The sequence below is a fragment of the Heptranchias perlo genome, chromosome 31 (assembly GCF_035084215.1).
Source record: "Heptranchias perlo isolate sHepPer1 chromosome 31, sHepPer1.hap1, whole genome shotgun sequence".
In the NCBI taxonomy this organism is placed as follows: domain Eukaryota; kingdom Metazoa; phylum Chordata; class Chondrichthyes; order Hexanchiformes; family Hexanchidae; genus Heptranchias; species Heptranchias perlo.
In genome coordinates this window covers 2,946,725-2,969,999 of record NC_090355.1, presented here as the reverse complement: position 1 = coordinate 2,969,999, position 23,275 = coordinate 2,946,725, and the positions used below count along the sequence as shown (strand labels likewise).

Genomic DNA, 23,275 nt, shown 5'->3' with positions numbered 1-23,275 from the left:
CCACCTCAGGTCCCTCACCTTGATTCTGCAAGGAGAATAAAAGGCTGTTGACAACATGTTCACACTGAGACTGCTCCACGTAAGACCACTGAGGAATCACATGGGATGCTTATTGATACGTCCACAAACAACTTCCCAAATTAAATGTTGTTGGGAGCCAATGGCTGTCGAGTGGGAGGAGGTCTCGACTTGCCCTCTTAGTCATGATCTGCAACACAGCAAAAGAATTCAATTTAAAATTCTGACTTTATTGTCCACTGCTCATCACTGAATGAATTCAGAGAGCTCTGAGTTATGTGTTTGGGAATGTTGTACATTAGTCCTCATTGGGACTGTGGCATTGTAACCTTTTCCAGGTGATTCTACCTGTGACGGCTATTTCCATCCCAGATGACTAAATGTGTTCTGAGTTGGGCATTCTAACAGTAGAAATCACTAAATGGATGGTTAAATGATTGCCAGTACCATGGCAAAGTGGACATCACAGTGGTCACTGTTGGACTTCAAGCTCCCATCAGAAAGTCTCATAAGAACATAAGAAATAGGAGCAGTAATAGGCCATATGACCCCTCGAGCCTGCTCCGCCCTTCAGTAAGATCATGGCTGGTCTTCTACGTCAAGATCTTGCCTGCTAAGTACTCATACGGGAAATTCAGGCGTGCACCGTGCACAATTTCCTGACTATTTGGTTAAATCATTGTGTACAGTGTGTGCTAGAGTTTCCAATATAGCTCTCAGCAGGCGAGACTCCCTGTCAGGTGCACGCAATCGCAAAACTACCCCTGTTGCTCAGTGGGTTGCACGCTCGCCTCTGAGTCAGAAGGTCGTGTGTTCAAGCCCCACTCCAGAGACTTGAGCACAAAATCTAGGCTGCACTGTCAGAAGTGCTGTCTTTCAGATGAGACGATAAACTCTCAGGTGGATGTAAAAGATCCCATGGCACTATTTCGAAGAAGAGCAGGGGAGTTCGCCCCAGTGTCCTGGCCAATATTTATCCCTCAACCAACATCACGAAAACAGATTATCTGGTCATTGTCACATTACTGTTTGTGGGATCTTGCTGTGTGCGAATTGGCTGCCGCATTTCATACAACAGTGACTACACTTCATAAAAATATTTCATTGGCTGTAAAGCGTTCTGGGACATCCTGAGGCCATGTTATATAAATGCATTCGACTGTGGAGGGAACCATATAGTCAAGGCCAATGCTCACCCAAAGGTCACACTTTTCAATAGGAGCCACAGTTAACATCCAGGAATGCCAGCCAATTCTCTGCATTGTAGCCCAGAGGTGACCTGTATTATACAATCTTACAACACAGAAGGAAGCCATTTGTCCCATCGTGCTTTTGCCGGCTCTTTGAAAGAACTATCCAATTAGTCCCACTCCCTGCTGTTTCCCCATAACCCTGCAAATTTTTCCTATTTAAGTATTTATCCAATTCCCTTTTGAAAATTACGATTGAATCTGCTTCCACCACCCTTTCAGGCAGTGCATGCCAGATCATAACAATTCCTTATCTTCCCACTGGTTCTTTTGCCAATTACCTTAAATCTGTGTACCCTGGTTACCGACCCTCCTGCCAGTTTCTCCTAATTTACTCTATAAATACCTCATAATTTTGAACACCTCTATTAAATCTCCCCTTAACCTTCTCTGCTCTAAGGAGAACAATACCAACTTCTCCAGTCTCTCCACATAACTGAAGTCCCTCATCCCTGATACCATTCTAGTAAATCTGCTCCGTACCCTCTCCAAGGCCTTGACGTCCTTTCTAAAGTGTGGTGCCCAGAATTAGACAAAATACTCCAGCTGATTCCTAACCAGTGCTTTATAATATTGTTCTTACTCCTGCCCTGGCGATCAACTAATTCTGCACAGTTGCACCTGAGGCCATCCTGCTCGATTTGGCTCATTACCACACCATGCAGTGCATTTACCCACTGATAAGAATAACTTCGCATTCCTTAAAAGCGATGGTGCTGGCTAGTAATGGTAACTAGACTTGGTTAAAACCTGTTGAACTGTTGAGCAGTATGTGCACATTGGACCCTTCACAAGCTATTTGGTGTGTTGCTCATCCTGCTGCACCTATCAGTTCAACTGTAATTTGTTAATGTTACCCTGAGCAAAGGTTAACGTGACATTGCTCGTTCTTCTCTAACCCTTTTCCTTCCTTCCTCCTCACTGATTGAAATCTTCTCTAATCCCAGGTTCCCTTTGCAAGCCTGCCGGATTTAAAGAATAAGAAGCTGGGAAAGAGATTTTGTGTTACCCTCGCACCATCCCTGTTTGCGATTGAAGCGGTGGCAAACCTTACTGGAGCTCACGTTAAGAACCAGGCAGAAAGTAGTTTAGGAGCGGCTGTAGGATCAGGTAATTGATCCCTCCGAGCAACAGGCCCAATACATTCAATGGCACACCATTTTAGGAGTCACATTTCAACAATTTGCAATGTTGGGCTCAAAGAACCCTGAATCTGTCATTATGCTCTCAAAATCACTGATTATTCCCACAGGGAAGCAAATCTCTTCCTATGTAAAGGAGGTAAACACGTTCAAGAGAAATTAGGTGTCAGTCGTGGCTCAGTGGTAGCACTCTCGTCTCTGAGTCAGAAGCTTTTGGTTCAAGTCCCACTCTGGAGGCTTTGAGCGCATAATCCAGGCTGGCACTTCAGTACAGTACTGAGGAAGTGCAGCATTGTCAGAAGTGCTGTCTTTCGGATGAGACGTTAAACCAAGGCCCCTTCTGCCCTCTCAGGTGGATGTAAAAGATTCCACGACACTATTCGAAGAAGAGCAGGGGAGTTCTCCCCGGTGTCCTGGCCAATATTTATCCCTCAACCAGATTATCTGGCCATTTATCTCATTGCTGCTTGTGGGATCTTGCTGTGCCCAAATTAGCTGCCGCATTTCGTACATTACAACAGTGACTACGCTTTAAAAGCACTGCATTGACTGCAAAGTACTTTGGGATGTCCGGAGGTTGTAAAAGGCGCTGCATAAATGAATTCTTTCTTTTCTCTCTATTAAGAGGAACAAAATTTACTTACTGTTGAGACTAACAAGATAGTAACAGATTTATCTATTGGGAGTAAGTGGTTAGTTACAGATTTATCTACAGGGAGTAACAGGATAATAATAGATTTACCTGTAAGGAGTAAGATGATAATAACAGACTGACCTACAGGGACTAATGAGATCGTAAAAGAGTTACCTTCAGGAAGCAACAAAACAGAAACAGATTTACCAACAGAGAGTAAAAGGATAGGAACAGATTTATGTATAGGAAGTATCAGGACAGTAATTGATTTAACTATAGGGACTAATAACAACAATAAGCAGATAATAACAAATTTACCTACAGGGAGCAACAAGATAGTAAAAGATTTGTTTAAATGAAGCAACAGGATAGTAACAGAATTATTATAGTGAGTAACAGGATACTTGCAAATTTACCAATAAGGGCTAAAAGGATAGCCTGATTCACTATAGAAAGTAACGGGACAGTACCAGATTTACCATAGTAAGTAACGGGACAGTACCAGTTTTACTACAGACATTAACGGGACAGTACCAGATTTACTATAGACATTAACGGGACAGTACCTGATTTACCATAGAAAGTAACGGGACAGTGCCAGATTTACTATAGAAAGTAACGGGACTTCACCAGATTTACCACAGAAAGTAACAGGACAGTACCAGATTTACTATAGACATTAACGGGACAGTACCAGATTTACCATAGAAAGTAACGGGACAGTACCAGATTTACCACAGAAAGTAACGGGACAGTATCAGATTTACTATAGAAAGTAACGGGACAGTACCAGATTTACTATAGAAAGTAACGGGACAGTACCAGATTTACCATAGAAAGTAACGGGACAGTACCAGGTTTACGATAGAAAATAACGGGACAGTACAAAACAGGACAAATCCAATCCGGCCAATCAGCGCCCCATCAGTCTACTCTAAATCATCAGCAAAGTGATGGAAGTTGTCGTCGACAGTGCTATCAAGCGGCACTTACTCACCAATAACCTGCTCACCGATGCTCAGTTTGGGTTCCGCCAGGACCACTCGGCTCCAGACCTCATTGCAGCCTTGGTCCAAACATGGACAAAAGAGCTGAATTCCCGAGGTGAGGTGAGAGTGACTGCCCTTGACATCAAGGCAGCATTTGACTGAGTGTGGCACCAAGGAGCCCCAGTAAAATTGAAGTCAATGGGAATCAGGGGGAAAACTCTCCAGTGGCTGGAGTCACACCTAGCACAAAGGACGATGGCAGTGGTTATTGGAGGCCAATCATCTCAGCCCCAGGACACTGCTGCAGGAGTTCCTCAGGACAGTGTCCGAGGCCCAACCATCTTCGGCTGCTTCATCAATGACCTTCCCTCCATCATAAGGTCAGAAATGGGGATGTTCGCTGATGATTGCACAGTGTTCAGTTCCATTCGCAACCCCTCAAATAATGAAGCAGTCCAAGCCCGCATGTAGCAAGACCTGGACAACATCCAGGCTTGGGCTCATAAGTGGCAAGTAACATTCGCGCCAGACAAGTGCCAGGCAATGACCACCTCCAACAAGAGAGAGTCTAAACACCTCCCCTTGACATTCAACGGCATTACCAGCGCCAAATCCCCCACCATCAACATCCTGGGGGTCACCATTGACCAGAAACTTAACAGGACCAGCCATATAAATACTGTGGCTACGAGAGCAGGTCAGTGGCTGGGTATTCTGTGGCGAGTGACTCACCTCCTGACTCCCAAAGCCTTTCCACCATCTACAAGGCACAAGTCAGGAGTGTGATGGAATACTCTCCACTTGCTTGGATGAGTGCAGCTCCAACAACACTCAAGAAGCTCGACACCATCCAAGATAAAGCAGCCCGCTTGATTGGCACCCCATCCACCACCCTAAACATTCATTCCCTTCACCACCGGCGCACAGTGGCTGCAGTGTGTACCATCCACAGGATGCACTGCAGCAACTCACCAAGGCTTCTTCGACAGCACCTCCCAAACCCGCGACCTCGACCACCAAGAAGGACAAGAGCAGCAGGCACATGGGAACAACACCACCTGCATGTTCCCCTCCAAGTCACACACCATCCCGACTTGGAAATATATCGCCGTTCCTTCATCGTCGGTGGGTCAAAATCCTAGAACTCCCTTCCTAACAGCACTGTGGGAGAACCGTCACCACACGGACTGCAGCGGTTCAAGGAGGCCGCTCACCACCACCTTCTCAAGGGCAATTAGGGATGGGCAATAAATGCTGGTCTCGCCAGCGATGCCACATCCCATGAACGAATAAAAAAAAAAGTACCAGATTTACTATAGAAAGTAACAAGACAGTACCAGATTTACCATGGAAAGTAACGGGACAGTACCAGATTTACCATAGAAAGTAACAGGACAGTACCAGATTTACTATAAAAAGTAACGGAACAGCACAAGATTTACCATAGAAAGTAACGGGACACTACTAGGTTTACTATAGAAAGCAACGGGACAGTACCAGATTTACTACAGAAAGTAACGGGACAGTACCAGATTTACCATAGAAAGTAACAGGACAGTACCAGATTTACTATAAAAAGTAACGGAACAGCACAAGATTTACTATAGGAAGTAACAGGACAGTACCAGATTTACGATAGAAAGTAACGGGACAGTACCAGGTTTACTATAGAAAGTAATGGGACAGTACCAGATTTACCATAGAAAGTAACGGGACAGTACCAGATTTACTATAGAAAGTAACGGGACTGTACCAGATTTATTTTAGAAAGTAACGGGACAGGACCAGATTTACAATAGAAAGTAATGGGACAGTACCAGATTTACCATTGAAAGTAACGGGACAGTACCAGATTTACCATGGAAAGTAACGGGACAGTACCAGATTTACCATGGAAAGTAACGGGACAGTACCAGATTTACAATAGAAAGTAACAGGACAGTACCAGATTTACTATAAAAAGTAACGGAACAGCACAAGATTTACCATAGAAAGTAACGGGACAGTACCAGGTTTACTATAGAAAGCAACGGGACAGTACCAGATTTACTACAGAAAGTAACGGGACAGTACCAGATTTACCATAGAAAGTAACAGGACAGTACCAGATTTACTATAAAAAGTAACGGAACAGCACAAGATTTACTATAGGAAGTAACAGGACAGTACCAGATTTACGATAGAAAGTAACGGGACAGTACCAGGTTTACTATAGAAAGTAACGGGACAGTACCAGATTTACCATGGAAAGCAATGGAAAAGTATCAGGTTTACTATAGACATTAAAAGGACAGTACCAGATTTACGATAGAGAGTCACGGGACAGTTCCATATTTACTATAGGAAGTAACGGGACAGTACCAGATTTACTGTAGAAAGTAACGGGACAGTACCAGATTTACTATAGAAAGTAACGGGACTGTACCAGATTTATTTTAGAAAGTAACGGGACAGGACCAGATTTACAATAGAAAGTAATGGGACAGTACCAGATTTACCATTGAAAGTAACGGGACAGTACCAGATTTACCATGGAAAGTAACGGGACAGTACCAGATTTACCATGGAAAGTAACGGGACAGTACCAGATTTACCATAGAAAGTAACAGGACAGTACCAGATTTACTATAAAAAGTAACGGAACAGCACAAGATTTACCATAGAAAGTAACGGGACAGTACCAGGTTTACTATAGAAAGCAACGGGACAGTACCAGATTTACTACAGAAAGTAACGGGACAGTACCAGATTTACCATAGAAAGTAACAGGACAGTACCAGATTTACTATAAAAAGTAACGGAACAGCACAAGATTTACTATAGGAAGTAACAGGACAGTACCAGATTTACGATAGAAAGTAACGGGACAGTACCAGGTTTACTATAGAAAGTAACGGGACAGTACCAGATTTACCATGGAAAGCAATGGAAAAGTATCAGGTTTACTATAGACATTAAAAGGACAGTACCAGATTTACGATAGAGAGTCACGGGACAGTTCCATATTTACTATAGGAAGTAACGGGACAGTACCAGATTTACTGTAGAAAGTAACGGGACAGTACCAGATTTACTATAGAAAGTAACGGGACTGTACCAGATTTATTTTAGAAAGTAACGGGACAGGACCAGATTTACAATAGAAAGTAATGGGACAGTACCAGATTTACCATTGAAAGTAACGGGACAGTACCAGATTTACCATGGAAAGTAACGGGACAGTACCAGATTTACCATAGAAAGTAACGGGACAGTACCAGATTTACTATAGAAAGTAACGGGACTGTACCAGATTTATTTTAGAAAGTAACGGGACAGGACCAGATTTACAATAGAAAGTAACGGGACAGGACCAGATTTACAATAGAAAGTAATGGGACAGTACCAGATTTATTTTAGAAAGTAACGGGACAGTACCAGATTTACCATAGAAAGTAACGGGACAGTACCAGATTTACTGTAGAAAGTAACGGGACAGGACCAGATTTACAACAGAAAGTAACGGGACAGGACCAGATTTACAACAGAAAGTAACGGGACAGGACCAGATTTACAATAGAAAGTAATGGGACAGTACCAGATTTATTTTAGAAAGTAACGGGACAGTACCAGATTTACCATAGAAGGTAACGGGGCAGTACCAGATTTACTATAGAAAGTCATGGGACAGTACCAGATTTAATATAAAAAGTAACGGGACAGTACCAGATTTACGATAGATTGTAACCCGACAGTACCAGATTTACTAAGGAAAGTAACGGGACAGTACCAGATTTACTATAGGCATTAACAGGACAGTACTAGATTTAGCATAAAAAGTAAAAGGACAGGACCAGATTTACCATAGAAGGTAACGGGACAGTACCAGATTTATTTGTAGAAAGTAACGGGACAGTACCAGATTTACTTTTGAAAGTAACAGGACAGTACCAGATTTACCATAGAAGGTAACGGGACAGTACCAGATTTATTTTAGAAAGTAACGGGACAGTACCAGATTTACCATAGAAGGTAACCGTGCAGTACCTGATTTACTATAAAAAGTAACGGGACAGTACCAGATTAACTATAGAAAGTAACGGGAGAGTACTAGATTTACTTTCGAAAGTAACAGGACAGTACCAGATTTACCATGGAAAGTAACGGGACAGTACCAGATTTACTTTCGAAGGTAACGGGACAGTACCAGATTTACTACAGAAAGTAACGGGACAGTACCAGATTTACCATAGAAAGTAACGGAACAGCACAAGATTTACTATAGGAAGTAACAGGACAGTACCAGATTTACGATAGAAAGTAACGGGACAGTACCAGGTTTACTATAGAAAGTAATGGGACAGTACCAGATTTACCATAGAAAGTAACGGGACAGTACCAGATTTAACATGGAAAGCAATGGAAAAGTATCAGGTTTACTATAGACATTAAAAGGACAGTACCAGATTTACGATAGAGAGTCACGGGACAGTTCCATATTTACTCTAGGAAGTAACGGGACAGTACAAGATTTACTGTAGAAAGTAACGGGACAGTACCAGATTTACTATAGAAAGTAACGGGACTGTACCAGATTTATTTTAGAAAGTAACGGGACAGGACCAGATTTACAATAGAAAGTAATGGGACAGTACCAGATTTACCATTGAAAGTAACGGGACAGTACCAGATTTACCATGGAAAGGAACGGGACAGTACCAGATTTACCATAGAAAGTAACGGGACAGTACCAGATTTACTATAGAAAGTAACGGGACTGTACCAGATTTATTTTAGAAAGTAACGGGACAGGACCAGATTTACAATAGAAAGTAATGGGACAGTACCAGATTTACCATTGAAAGTAACGGGACAGTACCAGATTTACCATGGAAAGTAACGGGACAGTACCAGATTTACCATGGAAAGTAACGGGACAGTACCAGATTTACCATAGAAAGTAACGGGACAGTACCAGATTTACTGTAGAAAGTAACAGGACAGTACCAGATTTACTATAGAAAGTAACGGGACTGTACCAGATTTATTTTAGAAAGTAACGGGACAGGACCAGATTTACAATAGAAAGTAACGGGACAGGACCAGATTTACTGTAGAAAGTAACGGGACAGGACCAGATTTACAATAGAAAGTAATGGGACAGTACCAGATTTATTTTAGAAAGTAACGGGACAGTACCAGATTTACCATAGAAGGTAACGGGGCAGTACCAGATTTACTATAGAAAGAAATGGGACAGTACCAGATTTAATATAAAAAGTAACGGGACAGTACCAGATTTACGATAGATTGTAACCCGACAGTACCAGATTTACTAAGGAAAGTAACGGGACAGTTCCAGATTTACTATAGGCATTAACAGGACAGTACTAGATTTAGCATAAAAAGTAAAAGGACAGGACCAGATTTACCATAGAAGGTAACGGGACAGTACCAGATTTATTTGTAGAAAGTAACGGGACAGTACCAGATTTACTATAGAAATAACGGGACAGTACCAGATTTACTATCGAAATAACGGGACAGTACCAGATTTACTGTAGAAAGTAACAGGACAGTACCAGATTTACTATAGAAATAACGGGACAGTACCAGATTTACTGTAGAAAGTAACAGGACAGTACCAGATTTACTATAGAAATAACGGGACAGTACCAGATTTACTGTAGAAAGTAACAGGTCAGTACCAGATTTACCATAGAAAGTAACAGGACAGTACCAGATTTGCTATAGAATGCAACAGGCCAGTACCAGATTTCCTATAGGCATTAACTGGACAGTACCAAATATGCTATAGCATTAATGGGACAGTACCAGCTTTACTATAAGCACCAATTGGACAGTACCAGATTTGCTACAGAATGTAACCGGCCAGTACCAGATTTACTACAGCAATAACGGGACAGTATTAGATTTAGTATAGAAAGTAACAGGACAGTACCAGATTTACCATAGAAGGTAACGGGACAGTACCAGATTTACTTTGGAAAGTAACAGGACAGTACCAGATTTACCATAGAAGGTAACGGGACAGTACCAGATTTACTATAGAAAGTAACGGGACAGTACCAGATTTACTATAGAAGGTAACGGGACAGTACCAGATTTACTATAGAAGGTAACGGGACAGTACCAGATTTACTGTAGAAATGAACACGACAGTACCAGATTTACCATAGAAAGAAACAAGACAGTACCAGATTTACCATAGAAGGTAACAGGGCAGTACCAGATTTATTATAGAAAGTAACGGGACAGTACCAGATTTAATATAGAAAGTAACGGAACAGTACCAGATTTATTTTAGAAAGTAACGGGACTGTACCAGATTTATTATAGAAAGTAACGGAACAGTACCAGATTTAATATAGAAAGTAACGGAACAGTACCAGATTTATTTTAGAAAGTAACGGGACTGTACCAGATTTATTTTAGAAAGTAACGGGACAGTACCAGATTTAATATAGAAAGTAACGGAACAGTACCAGATTTATTTTAGAAAGTAACGGGACTGTACCAGATTTATTTTAGAAAGTAACGGGACAGTACCAGATTTAATATAGAAAGTAACGGAACAGTACCAGATTTATTTTAGAAAGTAACGGGACTGTACCAGATTTATTTTAGAAAGTAACGGAACAGTACCAGATTTATTATGGAAAGTAACGGGACAGTACCAGATTTACGATAGAAGGTAACAGGGCAGTACCAGAATTATTTTAGAAAGTAACGGGACAGTACCAGATTTATTTTAAAAAGTAACAGGGCAGTACCAGATTTACTATAGAAAGTAATGGGACAGTACCAGATTTAATATAAAAAGTAACGGGACAGTACCAGATTTACGATAGATTGTAACCCGACAGTACCAGATTTACTAAGGAAAGTAACAGGACAGTACCAGATTTACGATAGAAATTAACAGGACAGTACCAGATTTACCATAGAAGGTAACGGGACAGTACCAGATTTACTATAGAAATTAACAGGACAGTACCAAATTTACTTTTGAAATTAACAGGACAGTACCAGATTTACGATAGAAGGTAACGGGACAGTACCAGATTTACCATAGAAGGTAACGGGACAGTACCAGATTTACTTTGGAAAGTCACAGGACAGTACCAGATTTACTATAGAATGTAACGGGACAGTACCAGATTTATTATAAAAAGTAACGGGACAGTACCAGATTTATTATAAAAAGTAACGGGACAGTACCAGATTTATTATCTAAAGTAACGGTACAGTACCAGATTTACCATAGAAGGTAACGGGACAGCACCAGATTTACCATAGAAGGTAACGGGACAGTACCAGATTTACTTTGGAAAGTGACAGGACAGTACCAGATTTACTATAGAATTTAACGGGACAGTACCAGATTTATTATAAAAAGTAACGGGACAGTACCAGATTTATTATCTAAAGTAACGGTACAGTACCAGATTTACCATAGAAGGTAACGGGACAGCACCAGATTTACTATAGAAATTAACAGGACAGTACCAGATTTACTGTAGAAAGTAACAGGACAGTACCAGATTTACTATAGAAAGTAAAGGGACAGTACCAGATTTATTATAGAAAGTAAAGGGACAGTACCAAATTTACTGTAGAATGTAACCGGGCAGTACCAGATTTACAATAGATTGTAACCCGACAGTACCAGATTTACTATGGAAAGTAACGGGACAGTACCAGTTTTACCATCGAAGGTAACGGGACAGCACCAGATTTACTATAGAAATTAACAGGACAGTACCAGATTTACTGCAGAAAGTAACAGGACAGTACCAGATTTACCATCGAAGGTAACAGGGCAGTACCAGATTTACTATAGAAAGGAAAGGGACAGTACCAGATTTACTATAGAAAGTAAAGGGACAGTACCAGATTTACCACAGAAGGTAACAGGGCAGTACCAGATTCACTATAGAATGTAACGGGACAGTACCAGAATTATTATAGAAAGTAAAGGGACAGTACCACATTTACCATAGAAGGTAATAGGGCAGTACCAGATTCACTATAGAATGTAACGGGACAGTACCAGAATTATTATAGAAAGTAACGGGACAGTACCAGATTTACTGTAGAAAGTAACCGGACAGTACCAGATTTACAATAGATTGTAACCCGACAGTACCAGATCTACTATGGAAAGTAACGGGACAGTACCAGATTTACTATCGAAATTAATAGAAAAGTATCAGGTTTACGATCGAAAGTAATGGGTCAGTACCAGATTTACTATAGCATTAACGGGACAGTACCAGATTTACTATAGCATTAACGGGACAGTACCAGATTTAGTATAGGAAGTAACAGAACAGTACCAGATTTAGTGTAGAAGATAACAGGGCAGTACCAGATTTACTATAGAAAGTAACGGGACAGTACCAGATTTATTATAGAAGGTAACAGGGCAGTACCAGATTTACTATAGAAAGTAACGGGACAGTACCAGATTTACTATAGAAGGTAACGGGACAGTACCAGATTTACTGTAGAAATGAACACGACAGTACCAGATTTACCATAGAAAGAAACAAGACAGTACCAGATTTACCATAGAAGGTAACAGGGCAGTACCAGATTTATTATAGAAAGTAACGGGACAGTACCAGATTTAATATAGAAAGTAACGGAACAGTACCAGATTTATTTTAGAAAGTAACGGGACTGTACCAGATTTATTATAGAAAGTAACGGAACAGTACCAGATTTAATATAGAAAGTAACGGAACAGTACCAGATTTATTTTAGAAAGTAACGGGACAGTACCAGATATGCTATAGCATTAATGGGACAGTACCAGCTTTACTATAAGCACCAATTGGACAGTACCAGATTTGCTACAGAATGTAACCGGCCAGTACCAGATTTACTACAGCAATAACGGGACAGTACCAGATTTAATATAGAAAGTAACGGAACAGTACCAGATTTATTTTAGAAAGTAACAGGACAGTACCAGATTTACTATGGAAGGTAACGGGACAGTACCAGATTTACTATAGAAAGTAACGGGACAGTACCAGATTTACTTTTGAATTTAACAGGACAGTACCAAATTTACCATAGAAGGTAACGGGACAGTACCAGATTTAATATAGAAAGTAACGGGACTGTACCAGATTTATTTTAGAAAGTAACGGGACAGTACCAGATTTAATATAGAAAGTAACGGAACAGTACCAGATTTATTTTAGAAAGTAACGGGACTGTACCAGATTTATTTTAGAAAGTAACGGGACAGTACCAGATTTATTATGGAAAGTAACGGGACAGTACCAGATTTACGATAGAAGGTAACAGGGCAGTACCAGAATTATTTTAGAAAGTAACGGGACAGTACCAGATTTATTATAGAAAGTAATGGGACAGTACCAGATTTAATATAAAAAGTAACGGGACAGTACCAGATTTACGATAGATTGTAACCCGACAGTACCAGATTTACTAAGGAAAGTAACGGGACAGTACCAGATTTACTATAGGCATTAACAGGACAGTACTAGATTTAGTATAAAAAGTAAAAGGACAGGACCAGATTTACCATAGAAGGTAACTGGACAGTACCAGATTTATTTGTAGAAAGTAACGGGACAGTACCAGATTTACGATAGAAATTAACAGGGCAGTACCAGATTTACTATAGAAAGTAACAGGACAGTACCAGATTTACCATAGAAGGTAACGGGACAGTACCAGATTTACTTTTGAATTTAACAGGACAGTACCAGATTTACCATAGAAAGTAACAGGACAGTACCAGATTTACGATAGAAATTAACAGGACAGTACCAGATTTACCATAGAAGGTAACGGGACAGTACCAGATTTACTTTTGAATTTAACAGGACAGTACCAGATTTACCATAGAAGGTAACGGGACAGTACCAGATTTACTTTTGAAATTAACAGGACAGTACCAAATTTACTATAGAATGTAACGGGACAGTACCAGATTTATTATAAAAAGTAACGGGACAGTACCAGATTTATTATAAAAAGTAACGGGACAGTACCAGATTTATTATCTAAAGTAACGGTACAGTACCAGATTTACCATAGAAGGTAACGGGACAGTACCAGATTTACTTTGGAAAGTGACAGGACAGTACCAGATTTACTATAGAATTTAACGGGACAGTACCAGATTTATTATAAAAAGTAACGGGACAGTACCAGATTTATTATCTAAAGTAACGGTACAGTACCAGATTTACCATAGAAGGTAATGGGACAGCACCAGATTTACTATAGAAATTAACAGGACAGTACCAGATTTACTGTAGAAAGTAACAGGACAGTACCAGATTTACTATAGAAAGTAAAGGGACAGTACCAGATTTACTATAGAAAGTAAAGGGACAGTACCAGATTTATTATAGAAAGTAAAGGGACAGTACCAAATTTACTGTAGAATGTAACCGGGCAGTACCAGATTTACAATAGATTGTAACCCGACAGTACCAGATTTACTATGGAAAGTAACGGGACAGTACCAGATTTACCATCGAAGGTAACGGGACAGCACCAGATTTACTGCAGAAAGTAACGGGACAGGACCAGATTTACTATAGAAATTAACAAGACAGTACCAGATTTACTGCAGAAAGTAACAGGACAGTACCAGATTTACCATCGAAGGTAACAGGGCAGTACCAGATTTACTATAGAAAGGAAAGGGACAGTACCAGATTTACTATAGAAAGTAAAGGGACAGTACCAGATTTACCACAGAAGGTAACAGGGCAGTACCAGATTCACTATAGAATGTAACGGGACAGTACCAGAATTATTATAGAAAGTAAAGGGACAGTACCACATTTACCATAGAAGGTAACAGGGCAGTACCAGATTCACTATAGAATGTAACGGGACAGTACCAGAATTATTATAGAAAGTAACGGGACAGTACCAGATTTACTGTAGAAAGTAACCGGACAGTACCAGATTTACAATAGATTGTAACCCGACAGTACCAGATTTACTATGGAAAGTAACGGGACAGTACCAGATTTACTATCGAAATTAATAGAAAAGTATCAGGTTTACGATCGAAAGTAATGGGTCAGTACCAGATTTACTATAGCATTAACGGGACAGTACCAGATTTACTATAGCATTAACGGGACAGTACCAGATTTACTATAGCATTAACGGGACAGTACCAGATTTAGTGTAGAAGATAACAGGGCAGTACCAGATTTACTATAGAAAGTAACGGGACAGTACCAGATTTATTATAGAAGGTAACAGGGCAGTACCAGATTTACTATAGAAAGTAACGGGACAGTACCAGATTTATTATAGAAGGTAACAGGGCAGTACCAGATTTACTATAAAAAGTAACGGGACAGTACCAGATTTACTATAGAAAGTAACGGGACAGTACCAGATTTACCATAGAATGTAACCGGACAGTACCAGATTTATTATAGAAGGTAACAGGGCAGTACCAGATTTACTATAAAAAGTAACGGGACAGTACCAGATTTACTCTTGAAAGTAACCGGACAGTACCAGATTTACCATAGAAAGTAACGGGACAGTACCAGATTTACGATAGAAAGGAAGGAGACAGTACCAGATTTACCATGGAAAGTAACGGGACAGGACCAGATTTACTATAGGCATTAACGGGACAGCACCAGATTTACTACCGAAAGTAACAGGACAGTACCAGATTTACAATAGGCATTAACGGGACAGTACCAGATTTACTACAGAAAGTAACGGGACAGTACCAGATTTACTACAGAAAGTAACGGGACAGTACCAGATTTACTACAGAAAGTAACGGGACAGTACCAGATTTATGATAGAAATTAACAGGACAGTACCAGATTTACTATAGCATTAACGGGACAGTACCAGCTTTACTATCGGCATTAACAGGACAGTACCAGATTTAGTGTAGAAGATAACAGGGCAGTACCAGATTTACTATAGAAAGTAACAGAACAGTACCTGATTTAGTATGGAAGGTAACAGGGCAGTACCAGATTTACTATAGAAAGTAACAGGACAGTACCAGATTTACCAAAGACTGTAAGGGGACAGTACCAGATTTATTATAGAAGGTAACAGGGCAGTACCAGATTTACTATAAAAAGTAACCCGACAGTACCAGATTTACTATAGAAAGTAACAGGACAGTACCAGATTTACTATAGAAAGTAACGGGACAGTACCAGATTTATTATAGAAGGTAACGGGACAGTACCAGATTTACTGTAAAAAGTAACCGGACAATACCAGATTTACTGTAGAAAGTAATCGGACAGTACCAGATTTACGATAGAATGGAAGGAGACAGTACCAGATTTACCATGGAAAGTAACGGGACAGGACCAGATTTACTGTCGAAATTAATGGAAAAGTATCAGGCTTACGATAGAAAGTAATGAGTCAGTACCAGATTTACTTTTGGCATTAACGGGACAGTACCAGATTTACAATAGGCATTAACGGGACAGTACCAGATTTACTACAGAAAGTAACGGGACAGTACCAGATTTACTACAGAAAGTAACGGGACAGTACCAGATTTATGATAGAAAGTAACAGGACAGTACCAGATTTACTATAGCATTAACGGGACAGTACCAGCTTTACTATCGGCATTAACAGGACAGTACCTGATTTAGTATGGAAGGTAACAGGGCAGTACCAGATTTACTATAGAAAGTAACAGGACAGTACCAGATTTACCAAAGACTGTAAGGGGACAGTACCAGATTTATTATAGAAGGTAACAGGGCAGTACCAGATTTACTATAAAAAGTAACGGGACAGTACCAGATTTACTGTAGAAAGTAACCGGACAGTACCAGATTTACCATAGAAAGTAACGGGACAGTACCAGATTTACTATCGAAAGGAAGGAGACAGTACCAGATTTACCATGGAAAGTAACGGGACAGGACCAGATTTACCATAGAATGTAACGGGACAGTACCAGATTTATTATAGAAGGTAACGGGACAGTACCAGATTTATTATAGAAAGTAACGGGACAGTACCAGATTTACTGTAGAAAGTAACCGGACAGTACCAGATTTACCATAGAAAGTAACGGGACAGTACCAGATTTACGATAGAAAGGAAGGAGACAGTACCAGATTTACCATGGAAAGTAACGGGACAGGACCAGATTTACTGTCGAAATTAATGGAAAAGTATCAGGCTTACGATAGAAAGTAATGAGTCAGTACCAGATTTACAATAGGCATTAACGGGACAGGACCAGATTTACTTTTGGCATTAACGGGACAGTACCAGATTTACAATAGGCATTAACGGGACAGTACCAGATTTACTACAGAAAGTAACGGGACAGTACCAGATTGACTGGAAAGGAACAGGACAGTACCAGATTTACTGTAAAAGGTAACAGAACAGTACCAGATTTACTATAGAAAGTAACGGGACAGTACCAGATTTATGATAGAAAGTAACGGGACAGTACCAGATTTACTATAGAAAGTAACGGGACAGTACCAGATTTACTATAGAAAGTGACAGGTCAGTACCAGATTTACTATAGAAAGTAACGGGACAGTACCAGATTTACTATAGAAAGTAACGGGACAGTACCAGATTTACTATAGAAAGTAACAGGTCAGTACCAGATTTACTATAGAAAGTAACGGGACAGTACCAGATTTACTATAGAAAGTAACGGGACAGTACCAGATTTACTATAGAAAGTAACAAGACAGTACCAGATTGACTGGAAAGGAACAGGACAGTACCAGATTTACTGTAAAAGGTAACAGAACAGTACCAGATTTACTATAGAAAGTAACGGGACAGTACCAGATTTATGATAGAAAGTAACGGGACAGTACCAGATTTACTATAGAAAGTAACGGGACAGTACCAGATTTACTATAGAAAGTGACAGGTCAGTACCAGATTTACTATAGAAAGTAACGGGACAGTACCAGATTTACTATAGAAAGTAACGGGACAGTACCAGATTTACTATAGAAAGTAACAGGTCAGTACCAGATTTACTATAGAAAGTAACGGGACAGTACCAGATTTACTATAGAAAGTAACAAGACAGTACCAGATTTACTATAGAAAGTAACGGGACAGTACCAGATTTACTATAGAAAGTAACAAGACAGTACCAGATTTACTATAGAAAGTAACAAGACAGTACCAGATTTACTATAGAAAGTAACGGGACAGTACCAGATTTACTATAAAAGGTAACGGGACAGTTCCAGATTTGCAATGGAAAGTTACAGGGCAGTACCAGATTTACCATAGAAAGTAACGGGACAGTACCAGATTTACTATAGAAAGTAACGGGACAGTACCAGATTTACCATGGAAAGTAACGGGACAGTACCAGATTTAGTACAGAAAGGAATGGGACAGGACCAGATTTACTGTAGAAAGTAACGGGACAGTACCAGATTTACAATAGAAAGTAACGGGACAGTACCAGAGTTACTATTGAAAGTAACGGGACAGTACCAGAGTTACTACTGAAAGTAACGGGACAGTACCAGATTTATTATAGAAGGTGAAGGGACTGTACCAGAGTTACTGTTGAAAGTATTGGGACAGTAACATATTTACTATAGGCATTAACAGGACAGTACCTGATTTACTCTCGAAAGTAACGGGACAGTACCAGATTTACGATAGAAATTAACAAGACAGTACCAGATTTACTGCAGACCTTAACGGGACAGTCCCAGATTTACTGTTGGAAGTAACAGGACAGCACCAGATTTACGATAGAAAGTAACGGGACAGTACCAGATTTACTATAGAAAGTAACGGGACAGTACCAGATTTACTATATAAAGTAACGGGACAGTACCAGATTTACTATAGAAAGTAACGGGACAGTACCAGACTTACTATATAAAGTAACGGGACAGTACCAGATTTACTATAGAAAGTAACGGGACAGTACCAGACTTACTATGGAAAGTAACCCGACAGTACCAGATTTACTATAGAAAGTAACGGGACAGTACCAGACTTACTATGGAAAGTAATGGGTCAGTACCAGATTTACTATAGAAAGTAACGGGACAGTACCAGATTTATTATAGAAGGTAACAGGGCAGTACCAGATTTACTATAGAATGTAACGGGACAGTACCATATTTATTATAGAAAGTAACGGGACAGTACCAGATTTACTATAAAAAGTAACGGGACAGTACCAGATTTACTGTAGAAAGTAACCGGACAGTACCAGATTTACCATAGAAAGTAACGGGACAGTACCAGATTTACTATAGAAAGTAACGGGACAGTACCAGATTTACCATGGAAAGTAACGGGACAGTACCAGATTTAGTACAGAAAGGAATGGGACAGGACCAGATTTACTGTAGAAAGTAACGGGACAGTACCAGAGTTGCTATTGAAAGTAACGGGACAGTACCAGAGTTACTATTGAAAGTAACGGGACAGTACCAGAGTTACTACTGAAAGTAACGGGACAGTACCAGATTTATTATAGAAGGTGAAGGGACTGTACCAGAGTTACTGTTGAAAGTATTGGGACAGTAACATATTTACTATAGGCATTAACAGGACAGTACCTGATTTACTCTCGAAAGTAACGGGACAGTACCAGATTTACGATAGAAATTAACAAGACAGTACCAGATTTACTGCAGACCTTAACGGGACAGTCCCAGATTTACTGTTGGAAGTAACAGGACAGCACCAGATTTACGATAGAAAGTAACGGGACAGTACCAGATTTACTATATAAAGTAACGGGACAGTACCAGATTTACTATATAAAGTAACGGGACAGTACCAGATTTACTATAGAAAGTAACGGGACAGTACCAGACTTACTATATAAAGTAACGGGACAGTACCAGATTTACTATAGAAAGTAACGGGACAGTACCAGACTTACTATGGAAAGTAACCCGACAGTACCAGATTTACTATAGAAAGTAACGGGACAGTACCAGACTTACTATGGAAAGTAATGGGTCAGTACCAGATTTACTATAGAAAGTAACGGGACAGTACCAGATTTACTATAGAAGGTAACAGGGCAGTACCAGATTTACTATAGAATGTAACGGGACAGTACCATATTTATTATAGAAAGTAACGGGACAGTACCAGATTTACTATAAAAAGTAACGGTACAGTACCAGATTTACTGTAGAAAGTAACCGGACAGTACCAGATTTACCATAGAAAGTAACGGGACAGTACCAGATTTACTATAGAAAGGAAGGAGACAGTACCAGATTTACCATGGAAAGTAACGGGACAGGACCAGATTTACTATCGAAATTAATGGAAAAGCATCAGGCTTACGATAGAAAGTAATGAGTCAGTACCAGATTTACTATAGGCATTGACGGGACAGGACCAGATTTATGATAGAAAGTAACGGGACAGTAGCAGATTTACTATAGAAAGTAACGGGACAGTACCAGATTTACGATGGAAAGTAACAGGACAGTGCCAGATTTACTATAGAAAGTAACAGAAAAGTATCAGGTTTACCATATAAAGTAACAGGACAGTACCAGATTTACTGTAGGCATTAACGGGACAGTACCAGATATACTATAGATAGTAAAGAGACAGTACCAGATTTACTATAGAAAGTAACATGACAGTACCAGATTTACTATAGAAAGTAACAGGACAGTACCAGATTTACTATAAAAGTTAACGGGGCAGTACCAGATTTACTATAGAAAGTAACGGGGCAGTACCAGATTTTTTATAAAAGGTAACGGGACAGTACCAGATTTACGATAGAAAGTAACATGACAGTACCAGATTTACTATAGAAAGTAACGGGGCAGTACCAGATTTACTACAGAAAGGAATGGGACAGTACCTGATTTACTACAGAAAGGAATGGGACAGTACCTGATTTACTATAGAAAGTAACGGGACAGTACCAGATTTACAATGGAAAGTAACGGGACAGTACCAGATTTACAATGGAAAGTAACGGGACAGTACCAGATTTACAATGGAAAGTAACGGGACAGTACCAGATTTACTGCAGAAAGTAACGGAACAGTACCTGATTTACAATAGAAAGTAATGGGACAGTACCTGAATTACTTTTGAAAGTAATGGGACACGACCAGATTTACCATAGAAAGTAACGGGACAGTCCCAGATTCACCACAGAAAGTAATGGGACAGTTCCTGATTTACTATGGAAAGTAATGGGACACTACCAGATTTACCATAGAAAGTAACGGGACAGTACCAGATTTACCATAGAAAGTAAAGGGACAGTCCCAGATTTACCATAGAAAGTAATGGGACAGGACCAGATTTATGATCGAAAGTAACGGAACAGTACCAGATTTACTATTGAAAGTAACGGGACAGTACCAGATTTATGATAGAAAGTAACGGGACAATAGCAGATATACGATGGAATGTAACAGGACTGTACCTGATTTACCGTAGAAAGTAACAGGACAGGACCCGATTTACTGCAGAAAGTATCGGGACAGAACCAGATTTACTATAGGCATTAACAGGACAGTGCCTGATTTACTATCGAACGTAACGGGACAGTCCCAGATTTACTGCAGAAAGTAACGGGACAGTACCAGACTTACTATATAAAGTAACGGGACAGTACCAGACTTACTATATAAAGTAACAGGACAGTACCAGATTTACTATAGAAAGTAACGGGACAGTACCAGATTTGCCATAGAAATAAACAAGACAGTACCAGATTTACTACAGGCATTAACGGGACAGTGCCAGATTTACTGTAGACCTTCACGGGACAGTACCAGATTTACTGTAGGAAGTAACCGGACAGCACCAGATTTACTATAGAAAGTAACGGGACAGTACCAGATTTACTATAGAAAGTAACAGGTCAGTACCAGATTTACCATAGAAAGTAACGGGACAGTCCCAGATTTACCATAGAAAGGAATGGGACAGTACCAGATGCACCATAGAAAGTAACGGGACAGTACCAGATTTACTTTGGAAAGTAACAGGACAGTACCAGATTTACTATAAAAGTTAACGGGGCAGTACCAGATTTACTATAGAAAGTAACGGGGCAGTACCAGATTTTTTATAAAAGATAACGGGACAGTTCCAGATTTACCACAGAAAGTAACAGGACAGTACCAGATTTACCATTGAAAGTAACATGACAGTACCAGATTTACGATAGAAAGTAACATGACAGTACCAGATTTACTATAGAAAGTAACGGGGCAGTACCAGATTTACTACAGAAAGGAATGGGACAGTACCTGATTTACTATAGAAATTAACGGGACAGTACCAGATTTACTATTGAAAGTAACGGGACAGTACCAGATTTACTGTAGGAAGTAACAGTACAGTACCAGATTTACTATAGAAAGTAACGGGACAGTACCAGATTTGCCATAGAAATAAACAAGACAGTACCAGATTTACTACAGGCATTAACGGGACAGTGCCAGATTTACTGTAGACCTTCACGGGACAGTACCAGATTTACTGTAGGAAGTAACCGGACAGCACCAGATTTACTATAGAAAGTAACAGGTCAGTACCAGATTTACCATGGAAAGTAACGGGACAGTCCCAGATTTACTATAGAAAGTAACGGGACAGTACCAGATTTACTATAGAAATTAACGGGACAGTACCAGATTTACTATAGAAAGTAACGGGACAGTACCAGATTGACGATAGAAAGTAACGGGACAGTACCCGATTTACTGTAGAAAGTATCGGGACAGTACCAGATTTACTATTGGCATTAACTGGACCGTACCAGATTTACTGTGGACCTTAACGGGACAGTACCAGATTTACTGTTGGAAGTAACAGGAAAGTACCAGATTTACTATAGAAGGTAACGGAACAGTACCAGATTTACTATCGAAAGTAACGGGACAGTACCAGATTTGCCATAGAAATAAACAAGACAGTACCAGATTTACTACAGGCATTAACGGGACAGTGCCAGATTTACTTGAGGCATTAACGAGACGGCACAGATTTACTATAGAAAGTAACGGGATAGTACCAGATTTACTATCGGCATTAACGGGACAGTCCCAGATTTACTGTAGACCTTAACGGGACAGTACCAGATTTACTGTAGGAAGTAACAGTGCAGTACCAGATTTACCATAGAAAGTAATGGGACAGTACCAGATTTACTATTGAAAGTAACAGGTCAGTACCAGATTTACTATTGAAAGTAACAGGTCAGTACCA

At 39.9% G+C, this 23,275-nt stretch overlaps 1 protein-coding gene across 1 annotated transcript in view; it reads left to right on the top strand.

Moving 5' to 3' along the window:
- The window catches only part of LOC137300457 (tetratricopeptide repeat protein 28-like), a 389,600-nt gene that overhangs the window by 64,406 nt on the left and 301,919 nt on the right, over positions 1-23,275 (top strand). The window contains exon 11 of the mRNA XM_067969521.1: positions 2,216-2,378. Within this exon, the coding sequence (XP_067825622.1) occupies positions 2,216-2,378 (163 nt within the window). The remainder of the gene's footprint in view (positions 1-2,215; positions 2,379-23,275) is intronic.